The sequence below is a fragment of the Drosophila grimshawi genome, unplaced genomic scaffold (assembly GCF_018153295.1).
Source record: "Drosophila grimshawi isolate 15287-2541.00 unplaced genomic scaffold, ASM1815329v1 contig_311, whole genome shotgun sequence".
Taxonomy (NCBI): Eukaryota; Metazoa; Arthropoda; class Insecta; order Diptera; family Drosophilidae; genus Drosophila; species Drosophila grimshawi.
Genome location: NW_025063098.1, coordinates 6,651,165 through 6,671,768, shown reverse-complemented (window position 1 = coordinate 6,671,768; position 20,604 = coordinate 6,651,165). Strand labels below are relative to the sequence as shown.

Sequence of the window (20,604 nt, the reverse complement as noted above, 5' to 3'; positions counted from 1 at the left end):
TTTATCCTATCGTATATTTTATAAAAAATTTATTGCATAATATCTTCTATACCCACATAGCTGATTAGTCACCGCAGTTTAATCTTTAATATAAAATATATTTACGAATTCATAAAAATATTTATTTATACATGGCAAATAAACTAAGCATACACAATTTATAAATGAGAAAAAAATGCATACAACAATTATTAAAACACGTCAAAAAAACGTCATCGAAAATACATAGAGATGGATGTCCTAGTATATTTAAATTGTATTCCAGTCACCAGCCATTATAAATAGTTGTACCGAATAGAAAGTAAATAAATAAAGATGATAGCAAACAAATAAACCGGCAGTTGCGAAAGACGCGGTGGTTGGCCAACTTTTTCTTTTATTTTTAACCATATTTTCAGTCAATTAAATTTCGTGATCAGACCTATAAATCCTTGCCTGCCAGCGGTATAGACGACAATTGTTTTTTGACCCAGGCGCTGGCGCTTTCTGCTATTTGTTTTAAATTTTATTGGCAATTTAGAGAATACTTTATGGCGCACACAGCGGGCGACAAACACCCGCAAGCCAAATAATGTCATTTAATGCAGCAATTTATTTATAAGCATTAAAAATTTCAATTTCACTCGGCGACTCTGGACTTACCTCCGATGGCTGTGCGGCAGCCGGCGGCTGCTTGGACTTGGTAGCCGGATGTTGCTTCTTGCGCTTGCCACCCCCTCCTCTCCGCTTGTCCTGGACAAGGACTGCATCCTGACAGAAGCGTTCCATCATTTTTATAAAAACATTGGCCGTTTCCACAACGTCGCGCAGAAAGACCCTGGGTGGAGTAAAAATGTGCTGGTTAGTAAATAAAATTATCTCATATGCATACGGTAATTAAATTACTTTTTATGTTGTAGAAACAAAAGAAAAGCGATTATAACTATAAAAAATAATATGATCATCTGCAAATTCAATTAAATGTGGTAAATGCATTTTTAATTTCACTACAATTTTTTTATTGACGGCATAAAAATGCAATGTGGACATTCGATAAATGAATGAACAAATAATAAACAACGGAATTCTACTAAAAACTCTCTTGGTAATTAATTATATTGTATTCACAATGCTATGTGTTAAAGAAATATTGCTGTATTTTTAATGGATCTTAAAGCTTTTCAATCAATTCAAAATAGCTATGCTGAATGACTGCAATAGTATTGGTTGAATCGAACCCTAAAAAAAAACTTCCTCTTATTATTTTTTCCGAATTCCAATGACAAAGAATGTATATGTAAAACTCCTGGCTATGTTTATACCGCCTGAAGGACTACGCTCGCATTTATTGAGAATCATCGACCACATTAAAACAGCTAAGCAAAGGCAACCACTTTCTTCACCCATCCCGGACCCTTTTTCAACTTTTAGCATGACCTAACTAGCCCGACTCAATTCAAAGGACGTCGTTGACTGATGATGTGGCCATTGCCGTTGGCCCTGTCGATGTCGATGACGCCTCCAATTAGCAAATTAACCTTAAAAGGGAGAATGGGCACAGAGGAATCCTAAAAACTGCCAAAATCAGCTGCCTCGCAGCCAGAAACTGGCAAAACTTTAGCATTGTTTTTAACCATACCAAAATGTAACAGAACAAAAAAACACAAAAGCGAAAAAATTACTGAATAAAAAGCCAACGTCATTGTGCACGTCAATTTGTTAAAATGATTGATTGCCGTTTGAATAATGAAAATCGCGCGCGTCATAGAAAAGGACGATGCAAACCAGCCAAGCACAGGATACGAATAAATGATGAACCATCAAATGCCCATTGATCAACACAAATGAAAAAAAAACAACAGCATCTCTATAAACATTTAAGCATTTAACAAAATTCTAAAACTAAACAAAAGCCTAAATGTTCAATATGCCTACAAAAACAATTATGTATACATGGACAAGAAATTCAAGCAAAAAATATGGATACTGAAATTAGCCAAGCTACAAGGTCTGCAGGGTATTAAAAATTGCTAAAGTGCGAAATGTAAAAAAAAAAAAATTACGATTAAATGCTTTGTATGCAAGACTATTGTTGAAAATCTCCCCAAAAATGATTATGCAATATTTGCATATGTGCGGACATGTCTCTGTGTGTGTGTGTGTGTGTGTGTGTGTGTGTGTGTGTATAAGTGTGTTTGCATGTGTGTATAAGTGACTGTGTGGGTGTGTGCTTCTGTGTGTGGATATGCGGTATGTGTCTAATTGGCAAAGCTGATCGATGGCAGATATACAAAAAATAATAATCTATAATTGAGTACTTTACTAAAAAGATACGCTGTCATCAGATTTCAAAACTCAGATAATAGAAAATCGATATTGGATTATATCTATGTTTTTAAATTCCATGTTTATGACATTTGCATTAACCTTCGAAAACATCCCCTACAAATAAGTAAAGTTTTACATACTCGAAGATGCCACCAAATTTAATCTAGCGGGTGCTACAGGGTAGTAAATTTTTGACAAAACTTTTTTGAACATGCTGCCAGCGAATACAGTTCCCAAATACAGTTTTCGAAAAGACTGACGCTTGACGCTACAGAGTCAAAAATTTATGCAAATTCATTGTGAATTTAAATAGGTCTCGCTAGGAGCTGACAGCATTTTCCAAATGTGGTCAATAGTCCACAAGGCAGACCTGGACGTGGAACCTGTGCCAAGGGAAATGCATCTGTAATTAAAATGGTTGTCAGCATACATACAAACACACAAACACATCCATTTTAAAAAATTAAACGCATGTTAAGTTGCGTAGGCTTTTAGCCGAATGACAAGTGCAAATAATTAAAACATTTGACAATACAACTCAATTAGAGTAGGCCACACGTGTCTTTCTATGTAGACCAAAGTGTTTTAAAAATCGTATTTATATATTGTCGTATTTTAAAATGAAGCTCAAGTCAAAATATAAAATTCTCATCCCAATGCGTGCATTGTAATTATAAGGTGATTTTGGTAATATTCTAATTAAGGCTATAATTTAATGTGTCTCACACAGCGAGCGACTGCAATTTGCAGATAAAACATTACAAATGATTCTTCAATCTCAAAACCACCACCTGCAACACATCAACCACACCCCTAATGATATTTATATGCCACATATTCCAAGCCTACCACAACGTTATCAGTTGCTGCGGCATGTGGCATGTAAAGCATAAAAGTGGCAACTGAACGCACAGTGCTTAAATGCTGACAAGTTTATGCAAGAAATGGTTTATGAAATTGTATGAACTGTCAAAAAAAATACTTATTTGATGACATATATCCGCAAAGCTTAAGAAATATACTTTTAAAATATGCCTTTCTTAAACACGCCAAAGATTTTATTTTATTTATGGACGAAAGTTTAATTTTTGTTCCATCAACTATTAAATTTACTGCCCATATTAAATTTAACTGAACCTTATGAAAAAATGTACTTTCAAATTAAAAAATAAATATAGTGGAGAGTTTTTGTGTGAGACCTTTTATTATTTATGAAGACTAAATCATATTAAATATTTATATGACCAAATGTTTTGTAAAATTCAGCCGTAAAATACCTTCTATATTATTTTAACCTTTAGTTATTATTTTAAAGCAAATTTGTAAGCATACGAAATAAGAAAAATATTTATTTCAGTAAGCATAAATGAATTGAATAAATTTAATTGTTCATTCCACATCCTTAAGCGACACCTGACAAACTGTGCCTTAGCTAACAGGTGGAACTGAAGGGTGTGGATGTGGGACAGCCTCGCTGCCATTTGCTGACCACAACGCCAATTTACCGCAGTATGTAGAATAAGGGTGCAGCATTTGGCTTTGAAGCTGTATACAGAAAGGGGGCATGCTCGGTTGTGGTTGCATAACAAATTGCATGCCACACACCACTTTACAAGAGGCAGCAGCAAATCGATTTCAGCAACTTGCAACGACAATGCGACAATGCCACACTCAAGCCGCACTCAAACTCACGAATGTGGCGCTCAAACTCATGTGTTGCCAAATGGGACAGAGATAAATCGTTAATAAATTATTTATAATTAATTTGTTATTCGCGCAGTTTGCTGCTGCTGCCACGCATTGTTGTTGCTGCTGCTGCTAATGTTACTGGCCATGGTTGATTTGATATTCGCGTTTACGTTGATTAAATGGAAGACAGCAACAACAATGACAACAGCAACAGCAATAACAACAATATCATTGGACAGCGCATAGAATTAATTAGAATCTCTGGAGTGGGTTGGGTGAGGTGAGGTGGGGGTGTTGTGGGGTTTTTGTGGACGGCTGTTTGTTCAGCGCCAACTTTGAGCGCATGTTGAATAAATGATAAAATGTAATTGCGTTTAGTCTTGGGGCAAATGTTTAGCGCGCCGCTTGCCTCATAAGACGTTTATAATGAAAATATTATTAATTATGACAGCAGCAAAAACAAAAACAGCAACAACAACAACAACAATCTCAGCTGGTCACACAATGACTGATGGGCGTTGATTGCAGCTAACCCAACCCTCCAGCCACAAACCTCAACCCCAACTACAACCTTTGCGCGACCCATTCGCCAACATTGTAAATGCGACCGGGCTCATAAATAATTCATGAGGTTGCCGAAAGGCTTCAAAATCTCAAACGCTCCAGTTCTGATTGCAGTTCAAAAGGCAGCGCCACTTATTTTATCGCTAATTGCAAAGATTAATTGAAAGCAATGCACAGGTTCGTATAATTTGCCAGTTAATATTTAAGCGATCTATCTGATTTCTGACAGCTACTGCAATTTCAAGTGTCAATATTAACGCTCCAGTAACACGCCCATTTTTTTCTTTTAAAACAAAACAGAATGTCAGATACTCTTAAAATATAAGAAATTTAGAGACTATAACAGCAACAAACAAATTGCGATAAGTTAGATAGAATGCCCACAGGCAGACCATTTAGACATATAATTTAAATATTTATATACACATAATTTTCATCATAATAAAATAAAGATAAGCAGTCAATGTAGATTAGAATATATAATAAAGGTAACAAACTGAATTATCCTTATTAAAATTTGACTTTTAGCCAGCCGCACATCAACATAAAAATGTAATTAAATCAAAACTGAGGATGCCTATGTATAATCCGAATCACATTAAATGATTTTAGTTAATATATGTAGATAGTTTAGTAGTAGTAGTAGTTTATTTGTACTGAACACAGGGTATATAACTAATCGAAGAGCCTCAACTGGTGCATTCATGCATATCGCCTGCCTATCCGTCTGTGTATGGTTTCTGCAGTTCGACGATTGCGACACGCCAACAATTTCCTGTTTGTGAGCTAAATTAATTTAGTGAAAGCTTTGAAATTGCCGACTGCATGTCAATCCACCTAATATCTGTCGAAATCTGCGTCCATCTCTTCATCTGACTGACTGACAGCGACTGCGATGCCATTAGTTGAGCCGCCATCATTGCCAATAGATTGCAAGCGATTTGTGTACAGAATGCACAGTGGGGCCAAATGCACTCTGTACGAATGATGCATTTTGAATTAAATAGCAATTACATGTTATATTCTCAAGAGAAAGAGAAAAGGCAAAAAAAAAGACAGAGATGCACTTACTACATGTATGCATGTGGCATATGTGAAGGGAGAATTTTACTAGATAACATTTCTGATTTCCCACGGTAGAACCCGCGGCGTTTGTTTAGTTTTATTTGTAGCCGTTAAATGTCTGTGACACAAAAACACACTTTCTGTCATTTGTTGCAGGTGGATTAGACAACGCTACGTTGCACCAATTGCCGGTTTTGACAGACAGAAAATACTGTGCAACCGTACAGAATATATTCACATCTACATACCTACATATGTTTATCAAAGTGAAACTCGCTCGCTACCAAAAATTGCAATTATCTAATGGATTTCTGGCGGAGAGCGGGCGAAATTCTAAAATTTTCAACCAGCTTTATTTGAGCACAATTTAATGGCAATTGAAAGTGCATGCACGCTGAAGCTGAATCTCTAAACTTGCCGCATACCCTTTGAGCAAAAGGGATGCAATTTCTAGTAGTTGCTGCGATTGCACCACACTTCAGTTATTCTGGGAAGTGCTGGATGGGTGGTTGGTGGGTGGTGGAGTACTCCTACTTAACTAACTGGAGTTACACACGTACATACATAAGTGCTCTGCTGTTAATGAGTGTAGCAACCAGAAGAATGCCAAGTTGCTGGCTGTAAGTTCACTATGTAAATCAGTTAAAGGTAACAACACGGTCGACCCCATCTACTAACAATTATCTTGCCAATTAGAATGCAACCCGGGTGCGACCCGACATCCAAAAACATGCGCTCCTTGTCGACACGACTGCGTGCCACTGTCTGTCCACAGTCTGTCCTTTGTCTGTCTGTCCGTCTATCTGCCTGCTAGTTTGGCAAATGCTATAATTTTAATGCCAGAGCACGCGTGCAGCACATGCTTGTGAAATCAATTAAAGTTTTCTCCTGCATCCCCCTTAAAATTCAAAGCGCAACTAGTTCATTTATTGTTGGAGCTGCACACACACACACGCACACGCACACACACACACACACTCACACACACACACTCACACATACGCTAACTAAGACACACACAGAGACCAAGCTGCGCAAATAGCCGAGCAAACATACCAAGACATAAGACAAAGGCATGCCGTCAAGACAAACAATGCCTGATTGTCGATTGGGTATCAGCGGCCGAAAGGTTTTAGCTGCCGATGAGCTTAGTATTCAGCTGGAAGCTGCATACATATTTTGGGGTTTAAGCAGGAGCACCAAGTAATCCTATTAAGCGATAGTCACCTCTCACCCTATCTGTGTATGTGTTTGCCATGGTTATTTGTGACCATCAAGCGAACTGAATCCATTTATCCATGCAGCAGGCGCTAGAGTCTCGCATACCAGACTCGAGTTATTTGCAATAGGTTTAGAGACAGTTATGTGGTTTAGGTGTCGGGCTTGGCTTAACTCTGCTATACTCACTTTGTGCTGTGCCCCTCATTGTAGTTCATTAACAAATGCAGTATTGTCTCCCGATACTCCAGCACATAGCACACATTGTTTAATAACATATCAAACAGGCCACGGGCGTTATCGTCATCCTTCAGCTTCTGTAGCCCAAGCAGACTCTGCAGCAATTCCCGGAATGTCTTTAATTAAAAAAGGAGACAATATTCTTAAGCATTAATGTGGCTCTGAAATGTCGTCTCATGTGTGCTCACTTCATTTGTGTGCAAATCCATTGCAATTCAATTTGCAGTAAATAGCAAACTAAATAAAAGATTATTAAATAAATTCAAATGCAAACTGCACAAATTAAACTACACATATATTAATGCCATACATTGTTATGGGTGTGTATCAACACAGATTGGAATGAAGTATTAAACCATTTATGTCATAGATTAAATCATATTACCATATATAGGAATAAATTATTTATAATAATTTATTCGTGTTCTTTTAATCTTGTGTATTCAAAATTTCATCAGATTAGTCATTTAAACTTGTGCAATTTTGTGTTATTTTTTTATTTGATCTATTGTTACGGCCAATTTGGTCTAAATAAAGATATCTTGATTTGGTCTATCGCTGACTTGTTCGTTCTATCAATAACAGAAGCGGGTATTCATCGATCGCATTCCATTCAATTTTAAATAGTTCAGTTGATCGATATGGTGTATGTATAAAGCTTTACATTTTTTAAGTATTTTTATAAATAGTCGAACTTCTCTAATCAGAACTTTCCCAGCTCGAAGCCAAATAAACCTTAAGCCAAAATTAATTTGGGTTTTATTTGAGAATGCAAACATTATTAACTTAAACTAATACCACATAGTTTATAAATGAAAGTGCTTCGGCTTCAATTTGCACAACAGGCAACTTTCAAAGAGGTTATGCCATAGCAGCTGAAGTTGGCTTAAGGTTTAAGCCATGATTCGAGAGCAACGTTGAGATTTTTGCAAAGTGCACCCAAAAGTGCACTTACAGTGGCAAGACAAACAACAACAAGCCAATACACACACGCACACATGAAGACTTTGTGTGTATGTTGAAGCTTAGCTGGCCCAGCAGCATTCTACTTACCAGGAGGGCCACATGAAGGCGCTTGGCCCAGAGACGCGCCTGCTTCTTGTCGCACTGAATCATGTCCATGTCGTGTTGCATGCGCGTCAGAACCCAGTGGAAACATTGCACGCTCAGCGATTCGCTGCAAATGAAAGTGGGGTAAAAATAAATAAATAGAATGTACTCGAAAAGCTGAGAATAACGCAGACTTTAGTCATTAATACACACAAGTAAATAGGGTATTTAAGTCTGTAGACTAGCTGAGAAAAATAGAGAGCGAGCAACGCAGGTAAATAGTTTGCCAGTTGCAAGTTGCAGGTTGCAGGTTGCAAGTTGCCAGTTGAAGTACGCTGCAAAACTCATTAACAAAATTAATTTTTAAGTAGCGCTACAAATGAGTGGCAGCCTAAGTTGCCGCCTACTTTGGGACACCCCCCCAATGGGCGTTGCCACAAGCTGTTTGGTTTGAGCCTGTTGTTGCTATTACTTTTGTTCCTGATGTTCTTGCAATTGCTGTGGCTGCATTTGCCTGCAAATTGGCAAAATTAGCAACGTCGTCTGCTGCGATGGTCATTAAAGTTTGTGCAACTGCAGCGAAGGGTGCAATGAACAAGAAGCAGAATAAGGGAGACACTGTTACAGCAACATTTGAGAGGGCATTAAAATCAAATTAATTACAGTTGGAGCGACAGCAGCATTTCAACTTAGCAGAAATAAATAAATTATAAAATCAATACAATTTACAATGCGAAAATACTGAAAACTTTTCAAACGGAAACAGGTGCGCAGTATTTTCTTTTCTATATGTACTTTTTCAGTTGATTAAATATTCAAGTGTGTGCAGGATATTCTGAACTTTGCTTTAGTGAACGTTAACCTCTGATTTTTTAAAAAATTTAAATAATGCTTTAACATCTTATGGTCTTCCCTCGTCGGTGCAGCATCTTTACATGAATAGACGTAGTATGCATTTTTCTAGAGGTCAAACTTTTGCTTATGCCGCACGATCATAGAATGGATGATGCCTGTCTTGAATACGTTTGCAACTAAGACCCAGAAAAGGGGGCACCAACTGGTAAACAGCAAAGCCCACAAAAAAAAAACTACAAACTCAATTTCACTTTTTATTAGATGCCCTCTTTTTTATATGTTTTGAGAGTGCGCAAAACTTTTGTTCAGTTTGACGGCCATACATTATCGCAATGCCATGCTTTATATAGTGCAAAATCAGTACAAAATGGCAGACGATAAAGAAAGTTCGAATGCGAAGCGGGCAGCGGCAAATTGCATTCTTGGAAATAAACAGAAAGTTGGGTGTCAGTATATAAGGATATATATATATATATACATGATAAAATACAGAGGAAGGGAATGATAAAAATGAAAAACAACAGCAGCAGAGAAGCAGCTAGTGCTGCTAGCGAGAAACTTTGAATAGTACGGCAGTATTTTTCTTCTTTTTTATATATATATATATATATATAGATAAGAGAATCCTGGGTTGTGAACGTTGTTGGGCGTCTGACTGAGAAAACTTTACAGCAGCGGAATGACAACATTTTTGCAAAAGCTTCATTGTTGTCATTCAGAAACTAATTTGAAAGTAACCAAAACAATTTTAAAGAAATTTCCCACCACTCAGCACAACGAGCACAATGACCACGACACAAACTGAGCAGGAGAAGAAGAGTGTCTCAGAGAGCGAGTGAGACAAGAAGAGAGAAAGATTTGACAGCAAAATTTTATTAACAGCATGCTGTATAACAATAAAATACCCAACAACAATGAGCCAGTGACCAGCTAAATTCTCGAAAACTGTCAGGCGTCAACTGAGCTAAAAACACAGCATCACACACGATAGTTGTTGGGGCGGAGGGTCAAACACCCACGCAAATGTAATGTGGCATAGGTCAACGATTGGTCTCATGATTTTGATTTCTGCATGTGTTTCTGTGGTTGCCTTTCTCTCAAAAGTTAGAGCAATCAAATGGGGACGATGACTGTCTCCCAATAAATCCAACAAAATGACACACAAATTGTGCTGTGGCCAAAAACAATAACAAAGCAAGAATATTGAGCAATATGTGTGTGTGTGCGTGTGTGTGTATACTGCGAGAGAACACAAGTGCATATGGTCAAATGGGAATTGTCAAGACATCAAGTTTATTTGCAGCATATATATTCGTGCATTTTACAACACTGTCAGAACATATTCCTATTTCCGTCATGGAAAGTAAAACACATGAGAGAAGGACACTTAATTGGGAACTGAATCGATAAAGTCAAATAAGTTCATAGATAAGAGTGGTAGACGTTACTTATTTCTGTTTTAGCATGTTTCTGTCAAGGATGCGAAATCGTGTGATTCTAATTTATCATCTGCAATTTATGAAATATATCATTTAACAATTATTAAAGAAAAAATCTAAGAAGTATAAAAAATACTCTTTTTTAGTTATAGTTCTAATTTGCTTTTAAGCGTCGCACTATTAATTATTCGTTGCATGAAGATTTTCTTACTAATGATTACAATAGACTTCAGATGTTATCAATTCACAGTGCCTTACTTACATCATTAAGAACTTCATTTTAAACGTCAGTACAGCTTCGCATTTATTTGTGGTTGGGCATCTCAACTAATTCAAATCTATTATTGCTTATTTTTGGTCTGATTAGTTTATTTTATTAATTTATTTTTGCTATTACTATTATTAAGTCGCCCCAGAAATCGTATCAATTTTATTTATATTTTTTTATATTTTCTGTGACAACTGATATTAGGCGACAAATAAATAAATAAATTCTTTATTCGAAGTTTAATTTTGTGGATAACCATATTCCCAACGATAGGTATTCGTATGTAATAATTTAAAATATAGTTCGAATTTGCCTTAAATAAAAATCACAGCAAAATTTGTTGATTCCAGTTCACGCATTTCAAGATCTCGAGTGGATTGTGTGTGTTTGTGTGACTGTTGGTGTGTGCGTAGTATGTAGAGAGATTCGAACTGGGCTAGAGTAATTTGATTAAAAGCCAAGCGTTGAAGCTGGTAGAAAAAATTTACATATTTGCTGATTCAACGCCTGCCAGCAATTGACGTTGCTGACCGATTGGTTAGCTTTTCATTAGCCATTGAGACGAGAGCTTGTTCATCAACGTCATTTCTGTGGCTCAAACACAGAGCTATTTCTAACTCTCTCTCTCTCTCTCTCTCTAGCGTTTTCCTTTTTGATTAACTTTCTTTCTTTATCCTTGTGTTATCAAAATCATTGACAATTAATTTGAACGCATTAGTCAAGTGCAGCGCACATCCCAGCTCTCGGCACAGATATGTGCACGTATTTCACATTGGCAAATGCAAGTCATGCACACACTCACATACCCCTACTTTACTTGACTTACCTGACAAGCTGCAATTGTAGACCACTCAAGCGATTGAACTCCATGAAAAATCGTATGGCCCACAACAGATAAGAGTCATCGTGACTCGACGAGCCGGCATTCCGCTCCAGCACCCTCCGCACTTGCCGCACCAGCGTATTGTAAGCGGAGCGCAGCACCTCAATGCAATATTCGCGCAGGCACAATCTGCAATGGAACGCAGGAAGGATATTGTGGAAGCGAATGAAAAATGATTATACCACAATAATATTGATTGAATAGCAGTGCCCTCCAGCGATATCAATGCACACAGTTGTGGTCAAAATAATAGTAGAATTCTCGTATTGCTACACGTCAAAATTATCAACGTTTTTTTATCTAGTTTTTAGTCGAACAACCTGACGAGATGCTTGGCCAGAATTTAAAATGCAATTTCGGTGCAGCCAATGCACGTTAGATTTTTAACTGAAATAGATTGATAGACAGAACTAACAAGGAATCGGAGGGAATATAAAATGGGATATACAAAAAATTGAGATTTTAGATTTTATAAAGCAGCACTATTCATTTAGCACATTATTATTTTAACCGCAGCTATAAATATACATATGCGTAGGAAAAAATATCAGAGATAAAAGAAAATTTCAAATACACTTTGATTTAGCTGTTTTTGTTTTGAAATACGTATAAAATGCATGAAATCAAATAAAAACTTCATTAACCGATCAAATTAAATATATACATATCTTATATATATCATTATGTTATGTTATTTTGCATTTTATTTTACTCATATTTAATGAATAAAATAAATGTATGCATAACAAACACAATGTTTAGAATATAGAGATTGAATCAAATAGTTTATTATTTAGAAATACAGCAAGTCAGTATAAGAAATAAAGGCAAACATTTAGTTTCTTCATGTGATCAAGTCATGTTATACATTTTTTTATAATTCTCTTAATGTATAATGAATAAAATGAATGCGAGCTTAAGAAAGCTTTTTGTTTATAATATATTGATTAAATTACTTGAAATTCGAATAGTTTGAATTGTTCTTTAGATTTGCCATACAACGTCTTAAGTTCGAATGTCTTTGATTTTTTTCCCCAGTGCGTTTCAGAGTATTGACAAGTGGTTGGCCATAACAAACTGCTATTGTCTGGGTTTATGCAATAAATTGGATGCAGCCAATTTATTTAACTAAAACGGACTAGAAACTGCAAGAATAGCAGCCAGATCCATTCGTTCTCCGAATCTGTGCATCTCAGGCTATCTGGCGCAGAGCAAACGTTTCACAGATTCATTTATGTCAAAAGTCTAGGCACAAAAAAAAAACAGAAATGGACAAACATATTGTAGACGCCTGGCGGCATATTGCAACATTTGCAATACCAGTTGAGTGGCAACAAATTGTTTGCGCTGTTGGGGTGGATGAATATCGTCGGCCGACACGTGACATTGATGAACTTTACCCCAGCTGCTTGGGTTCGTCTGCACGAATACATGTTCCTCTGAGCATATCAGTAGCAACTTCGAAGTTCGCTTGCCAAATACAGTTGGAATTATTTTGCGATAGCTCCGCTTATTGATGTGGCATTTTGGCCAGCGAGTTGCCTAATCACAGTCCCGGCCTGGTCTGGCGAGGCTTGGGCTGGTTGTTGCCAATTTATGGGTGGCAAACAGATTTGGGCTTTCGAATGGACCAGGCCAATAAACTAGGCAGTCCAGCCGCAAACAAGTCAGCAAACTAACAAGCAAAAGTGTTGGCCCACATTGCAAAAATCGTTGCACATTTGAAACGATGGGCTGAGCCAGAATCAGTGTCTGAGGCAGAGTGTGTGGCAGAGGCAGTGCCAGAAGTTTACACTGATGGTGTCGTTGCAGTGGCGCCACCAAGATTACGCTACCACTGCTGCATTTTTATCTTTGCTCCGCGTTTTATGGCCGCTGGACGACAAATCGCAGCAACAACCATCGGGTTAAAACTCAACAAGTCGAAGTGTAGGTACTCTAATCAATGCCAAGTTATAACTTAGCTAATAATAGTTCCAATAACTGATTCATTATATTGCAATGACAATTACGAAATTGTCCCAAAAAAAAAAAATATATAATGGTTTCAGAAAAACAAATAAAGCAGCAAATGGTTTAATTATTTTATTACACAGTAATAATAATTAAATACTGAATATCTACTTGCAATTGAAATTTAATTTCTTTTGGAATTAAAAATAGCTTAATAATTGTTTAATTTAATTGATGTGCTATATAATGAATTAATAATTCAATCAAAGAAGGGTCGAAGTATATATAAAATTTAAAAACAAATTACCAATGCAAACGAAATGTAAATGCTCTGGCTTTGCTTTTTAAATCTCTGAAAAGAAGAGCATAACAGCGATAGCATTTTGCCAAAGCCGAAGCAGCTCTGGTGTCCTCGGCAACGTAAGCATATATACTTTAAGTAGTTCGTTGGTTAGCAGAAAATCATAAAATAGGTGCACCTGGTGGCCATTAGGGAATGCGGCGATGGCAAAAAAAAAAAGAGACATTGGCCAACCGGCGCCTTGAAAATGGTCACATCTTTGTTTCACTCGGCGAACTCAGCCAGAAACTGAGCCAGCTCCAGCAGCAGAGCCAGAGTCTGAGTCCCAGCCAGAGCCAGAGCCAGAGACAAGTCAAGCGAGCAAGCAGCCAATATAGTGGCCGATTCTATAAAATGAGGCAAGCGAGTGCGGGTTGTCTAAAAGGAAATGCCTTCATTTATTATTGAATATTATTTTATGCGCTCGCTCGCCTCGACTGCACCGTAAAATCGAAAATCAATGACCGGAATGTGGCCAGGCAGCCAGGCAACCATAACAATTTCGATGCTAATGGCCGCATCCACTACCATACAATAGAAACACACACGCAGCAGCCAAAGTGCAGGAAGTAGCAGCCGACAAATGGTTAATATTAGTCCTTTCAGACAGTTGGAGTATAATCGTATTTATATCCAATATAGAATACCCTTACCTAACGGTGAATGCGCTGCGTCGCGTCACCTGCGCCTCCTCCTTGATGTGGCGATGCGAACGTTTCTGCGCCTGCTTCTCCCGATCGAAATCGATCGCCGACACGCGCTGTAGCGGCTGATGGCAGATGATGTCCCGATCCGACACAGACTTCATGTTGCGTATGACATACGTGCCGCCAAAGCGTGAGTGTCGCCCCGGTGGCGGACGCGCCTGACGACGCGCATTCTCCCGGCGACGGGCGGCAAGGAGTTCCTGCTGATCGCGCTGCTTCTCGCTGAGACTGCGCTGCAGTGAAGCATCTGCCAGGGATTCGGCGCTCTGCAAATAAAGCGATTTCAATTAATTATTTGTTGATTATAATTTAAGTACTAATGCAACTTACTTATTTGTTATTACTTATTAACTTATTATGAATATATAATATACTCCAAAAAAATCGAGTATTAGAATAAACTATATTTTAAATATAAATATTTCATATATCAATTTTAAATGTTATTCGAAACATAAAAAAATAAATATAGATTTTAGATTTAATACAAATTTATTTAAATATAGTAATTCCTTCACTTAAATTTACACATCTTCTGACTTTACTTAAAATTCAACAATTTCATTTAATTACTTAATGACAATAAAGTTAACATTATGACTATAGACTAAATATAAGTATAAAAAATCGTGCTTACCTGCTCGCGAAACAATAGACAAATGATTTCTAGTCCATGCAAATGAAATTGCTCCTCATCCGGCGAGGAGACAATAAAGAGGACCAGATCCAACATGCCGGTTTGATGTAGAGCCCAAATGACCTGATCATGTAGACTGGCATCGTTGTCTGCACGGCACTCGGCCTCCGGATTGGCTGGCACTTGAAGGACATTTCGGACCAGGACCAGGATGCGTTCAATCAGTAAATTTTGCTCCTCGCTGCGTATGGCAAATGCCTGGAAAATAGACAGAGTGGTGGATGGAGGCAACAACACACATTAAAAGTCAAAATAATAAAAATGCTTTGCGGCAAATCCCAGTGTAAAAATCTAAGCAGCAAATCCCGCGAGTCAAGTTAAAATAATCAAATGAAATTAAATTAAATTAAATTGCAAATTTATGTAGCTCGACTGTAAAACGGAAGCCCGAAACCCAGCCAAGCCAAACAGGCTGAACAGATGAGCCAGGGGCGCCGAGGAGCAGAGGAGCAAAGAGATGCTACCACAACAAAGTCAAGTTGAAATCAATTTGCGTCGGTCCGGGGCGACAAACAGAATTTGGAGGGGGAGCAGGAGCTGTTACTGCTGTTGGCTTACAAATAAATACAACTAATGCGGCTTTTGTGCCTGCAAGCCAGCTGTGACTGACTCTGATTCCATCCAGCTCCTACTCTCGACATGGACACACGCCCCAAATAGCTAGCACGGGCGCCTTACTCAAAAGGCCAAAGTTAATAATGACTTCCGCTTTTGGTTACCCTACGCAACAACAACACCAACAACAACTACAACAACAACAACAGAAGCAGCAGCAGCATGAATGTCTCTCATTCCAACTTGAGAACCCAAAAGCTGTTCCCCCCGCCTCGCTCTGGCTCTGGCTGTCCACATGCCAGCTCGGCGCGCATACATCAAAGCGTGTAAGTCGGAGCCACGCAAATAAGGAAGTAAAGCATAAAAAGTCAGCCGGCAACCGACAGCCAACGGCACATCCCAATCCACCAATCCACCCACACATTCATTATCAACAGTAACAACAACAACAAAGCCATCAACCAACTGCCGCAAAGCGTACAGACAGCATTCATACATAGAGAATTCTGCTAGCATTTAACCTAAAAAAGAAAAAAATCATAAGAAAAAAATAAAAAAAACATTCGCTAAAAAAATGAAAATCTAAAGAAAATCCTCTGGCGACTCTTTCGCTGGCAGCACAGCACCATGAAAATCCTTTTGAATTGCTCCCCGGAGTGTTATGAATGTCGATTCAATCGGCTTTAAATGAATTTATTTCGCTCTACCGACCAAGCTGGCTTCTCGCAAGGAACAGCGGTCTATCTCTACGCACGTATGTGTGTATGTGTGTGTGTGTCTGGGTGTTTGTGTGAGTGTTGCCATGTTGCAACTACTATTACAGCATCAGCATAATTTTATTCGTTACTAAAATGTTTGCCATTCAATGTCGATAATTGCCAATGAAAGTTGTGAAGCGACCTTTGAACTCAAATCTACCTTTTCGAACACATTTTTTGTAATTTAAAAAAAGGTAATTACATTGGTGTAAATTGTAAAATCATTTCAATTAGTAATAAATGACAGCTGAAGCTGACATAGCGAAACGTCCTTTTGTTTTGTGCTAAAATTACCAATTGGACAGTTCCACAATACAAGAATAAACAAAAACATAAATATTTAATACGAGACCTATAAACCTGTTTTGATTAAAATGAAAAGTGCGTGTGAAAAACCTCAATCAACTTTAAAAGCTGACATCGTGCTATTTTCTATTTTCTATTTCTATTTTCATATTATGTATATATATATATATAAACTGATGCCTCCAACCACGACAAAAATGTTATTGCAGATGCACATAAGAATCGTAGAAAACTTTGATTAGATTTGATTAATCCTATTCCCATAACAGATTATTCAATTGCTGTAAGACCAAAAATTATATTCATACGTCAAAATATTATAAAATAAGAAAAATATGCTTTTAATACAAAAGAAAATTGGAAAGCATAATTAGTTTAGTTTTTTACAACAATGAAATGGAAAAACATGGCGAAGAGCAACTGAGTTGACTATCAAGTCTTTTGCGAAGCAAATATATATATATATTTTATGCTCTAGTAATTTAAACCTGCAAGCAACAAAATATTTCCATTTTGTTTTTCCCGCAATACAGAGTCTTTTTCAACTCCAAATAGTCTGCTCATGTAATTCCCTGCCGCTGGGCAAACTGTGAGGGGTTTCTTTCATTTTTGTATTCATTTCTTTCCGTTACAATTTAGCAATTGAAAACGTTTCATTCTCAGTTAGACACACAAAATGTAGCAAATTGTTGTTGCTGTTGCTGTTGTTGTTGGTCTTGTGGTTTTCGGCTAGTAGTATACTGTCAACACCCACTGTTTTGCTGTTTGACATTGGGGCATGTGCCGAGGCAAAAACCACAGACTCCTCGCAGTAGAAACGACGCGTTTGATTTGAAGGTGCCTTCTGGCATTTAGCTTCTATTTCTTTTATTATTTTTTTTTTTAGCGTCGTGGGTGTTTATTAGATCGACTTGTTGCGGTTTTTCTTTTTGCGTGTCGTTGAAAAAGTTTTGGGCGTCGATTTGATTTCGTGTGATTTTTACAAAATTAAATTCTTAACATTTGGTATTTTTGACACGTTTGATGAGACAAACAATGCTGCACCTTCAAAGTCAATATTGGAGCGCAACTTATCAAGGGTTAGTAGACAAAAGCAAGCTTGAACACATATTTTTCAGATACCGAATATGATGTACAGTAGTATCAGTATCAGCACATCATAATTTCAATGTGAATTAAGTTTAGATATCTTTACAAAAAATAATATATGTAAATTGAAATTAGATATTTTTACACATAAACAAGATATTCATTAGAGACCTTCATATTCGGTTGATTGTTCATATGGGAGCTACACATATATATATATAAAAGTAATATATTAATTAATTTTAGCAATCAAATTTTGTGAGCTTGAAAGCATAAATGTTCTTTTACAAAAAAGAATATTTTCAACAAATAGCTTTATATCCCCATATAGTTATCCAAACCGACTATTTTCGAAGTGCAGTTAATACTTTCTCAAAAAAGCCAAAAGCTATGGGCAATAGATGATATGCAGATAGTAAATTAAGTTCAAGTTAGTTATGAAGCGCACAAAAGGGCAAGAAAAAAAAACCACAAAAAACCAAGATAGCCTCGAAGTCAGGTCCAAAACAAAAAGCAAATGGCAGCACAGGAGAAAATGTGATAAAAAGAGGAAGAAAAAAAAATCTAAAAGCAGTAAACGTTTTCCAACTTCGCTGCTGGCAGCTGGCAACGAGAGCCATTAAAACTTTTGCGCGCCTGCCTGATGCTGCTGCCACATTAATACGACTTGTGCGGGGTCTATAAAGATTACAAAAATAGTTGTGCAAATGCCAGGCCGATAATTGCCCTGGTCCCAAACCACTGCCTTCATTTAAGTACCATAATTAACGGCATTCGCCAGAGAGACAGAGAGATTGGGCGAATGTATTTAAAACATTTGACCAAACAAACATCGTGCACAATTTGAACTGTTACAGTTACTTAGTCCCATCATCAATTAGATAGATGGCGAAGAGAGAGAGCATGATTAGCGTCAGGATGAACTGCCAAGGCGTCGGCTTCACATAGCAACTGGTTGTGGAGCGGTCGCGCAGCAGCTGCTCGTGCAGCCGCTTTGTGCGTGGCATCAGCTCCAACTTCATGGCACTCATCGAATTGCTGCCAATGGATTTCATATCGTAGCGATGCTCATCAACGGACTTGCAGGAGCGAGACCCAATCGAATTGATGGGTATCACCGTGTTGAAGCCCACCAGTGAGTTGCAATAGGGGCACTTGCCGAGCAGATTTTGGCTGTTGATCCATTCTTTAATGCAATTGCCACAGTAGATGTGACCGCAGAATGTGACCTGAGGATTGCGGGCCGTGCATCTGCAGACCAGGCACTTGTAGAAGGGGCAATCGGAGTCGGCCTCAGAGGAATCGCCAAGATCCTCGTTCTCACTGTCGCTCTCCTTGGCCTCGACGTTGTCGCCCATCATGCGTTGCCAAAATCTTTACTTATTAGCTAGCTCAAAAATGTATTTATTATTTGGAGTACGTACAGTTTCCAGAGACTGCTTGAGTTTCTCGAACAGGGCCGTCCAGATTTTGTCCTTGGCAAAGGCTGCTTTATAGCCCTGTAATATGTCAATCAGTTCGAGAAAGACCTTTCTTCCATGATTGTCGTTGGGTGGCCCGTCGCGATACAGCAACAGCGTGGGATTTGTTAATATCACCAACAGACGGATGAGCAAATCTGCCAGCTCCTCGTGCTCCACGTAGTCGGGCAGCATATAAACCAGATCCGTTTGCAGCACCTTGGAACGGCCCAAGTGGCGTCGATACTCGTGATTATCCACATCGCGTCGCAATATCCAAATCAAATGCTGCAAATGCAGTCAAATTTAATTCAAATCAACACTTTTCTACCTTTATCTTCTTGTTGCATTTTACCTTTAAGCCTTCTGCTGCGTCGGGCTCTGCTTGGTAGCGTTTGCCATCGCTTACGCCCAGCGCGGCGCAAGTGGCATCAATGTCTGCCAGTAGCACAGACATATTAGTAAAGCGACAATTCGCACTTTGCCACTCAGTTGTAAATCGAATACAATTTATAAAATAGACGAAATTAGCTTATGCGCAACACACTCAACACAGTTTGTGGAATTGGCGCGCAAAACTAAATGCAAAACAGCTGTTCGATCGATAACAGCTGCTCGCTGATATCGATAGTTACTCAGTTTTGCGTTGCGAGCGTGTTTGCCTGAAGTGGTTTGTGTCTTCACTTGGCATTCAAATGGAAATATGACATTAATTTAACAATTTATATTGTATACAGTATATTGATTTTGTGCAATGTTCGTGTAAATCGATAAAACCGCATATTTCACACAATTTTAAGAATAGAGTCACCAATCTCCCGCAATTTAAAAGCTATAGTTAGCAAACTTGGAATGTAGTTTACCAAGATCGTCCCCCAAAAACCCATATCTTCCGTAATTTAAGAGGTATGGTTACCAAATTTGGAAGGGAGGTTACTAGGAAATTCTTCCAATTATAATTCAGAAAACCCTATATCTACCGCAAAAGCAAACTTTGACGATAGTTTACTAAAAATCTCCTTCAAAAATCAGAATTTCTTGGGACGTGTTAATTTTTTTAATAGTTATGATTTGTTCTATCTATTTTCATTTTATTAGGATATTTATAAATTCTACCGACAAAACACAAACACAAAACCCGAAAATGTAAATCACGAATTC

At 37.8% G+C, this 20,604-nt stretch overlaps 2 protein-coding genes across 2 annotated transcripts in view; both read right to left on the bottom strand.

Annotated features, from left to right (window-relative positions):
- Positions 1-19,941, bottom strand: part of LOC6563724 (protein timeless homolog) — a 70,263-nt gene extending 50,322 nt beyond the window's left edge. The window contains 8 exon segments of the mRNA XM_032737160.2: positions 643-817; positions 7,033-7,199; positions 8,137-8,260; positions 11,522-11,707; positions 14,525-14,844; positions 15,216-15,473; positions 19,408-19,731; positions 19,799-19,941. Of these exon segments, the coding sequence (XP_032593051.1) occupies positions 643-817; positions 7,033-7,199; positions 8,137-8,260; positions 11,522-11,707; positions 14,525-14,844; positions 15,216-15,473; positions 19,408-19,731; positions 19,799-19,900 (1,656 nt within the window). The 5' untranslated portion in view covers positions 19,901-19,941.
- LOC116805415 (E3 ubiquitin ligase rnf-5) lies at positions 18,683-19,394 on the bottom strand. The gene has a single exon (XM_032737161.2). The coding sequence runs from the start codon at positions 19,342-19,344 to the stop codon at positions 18,841-18,843; it is 504 nt and encodes a 167-aa protein (XP_032593052.1). The 5' UTR covers positions 19,345-19,394; the 3' UTR covers positions 18,683-18,840.
- Positions 19,942-20,604: the final 663 nt, after the last annotated feature.

Coding starts and splice junctions, on each gene's coding strand:
- LOC116805415 (XM_032737161.2), bottom strand. CDS start 19,344: ATGATGGGCGACAACGTCGAGGCCAAGGAGAGCGACAGTGAGAACGAG.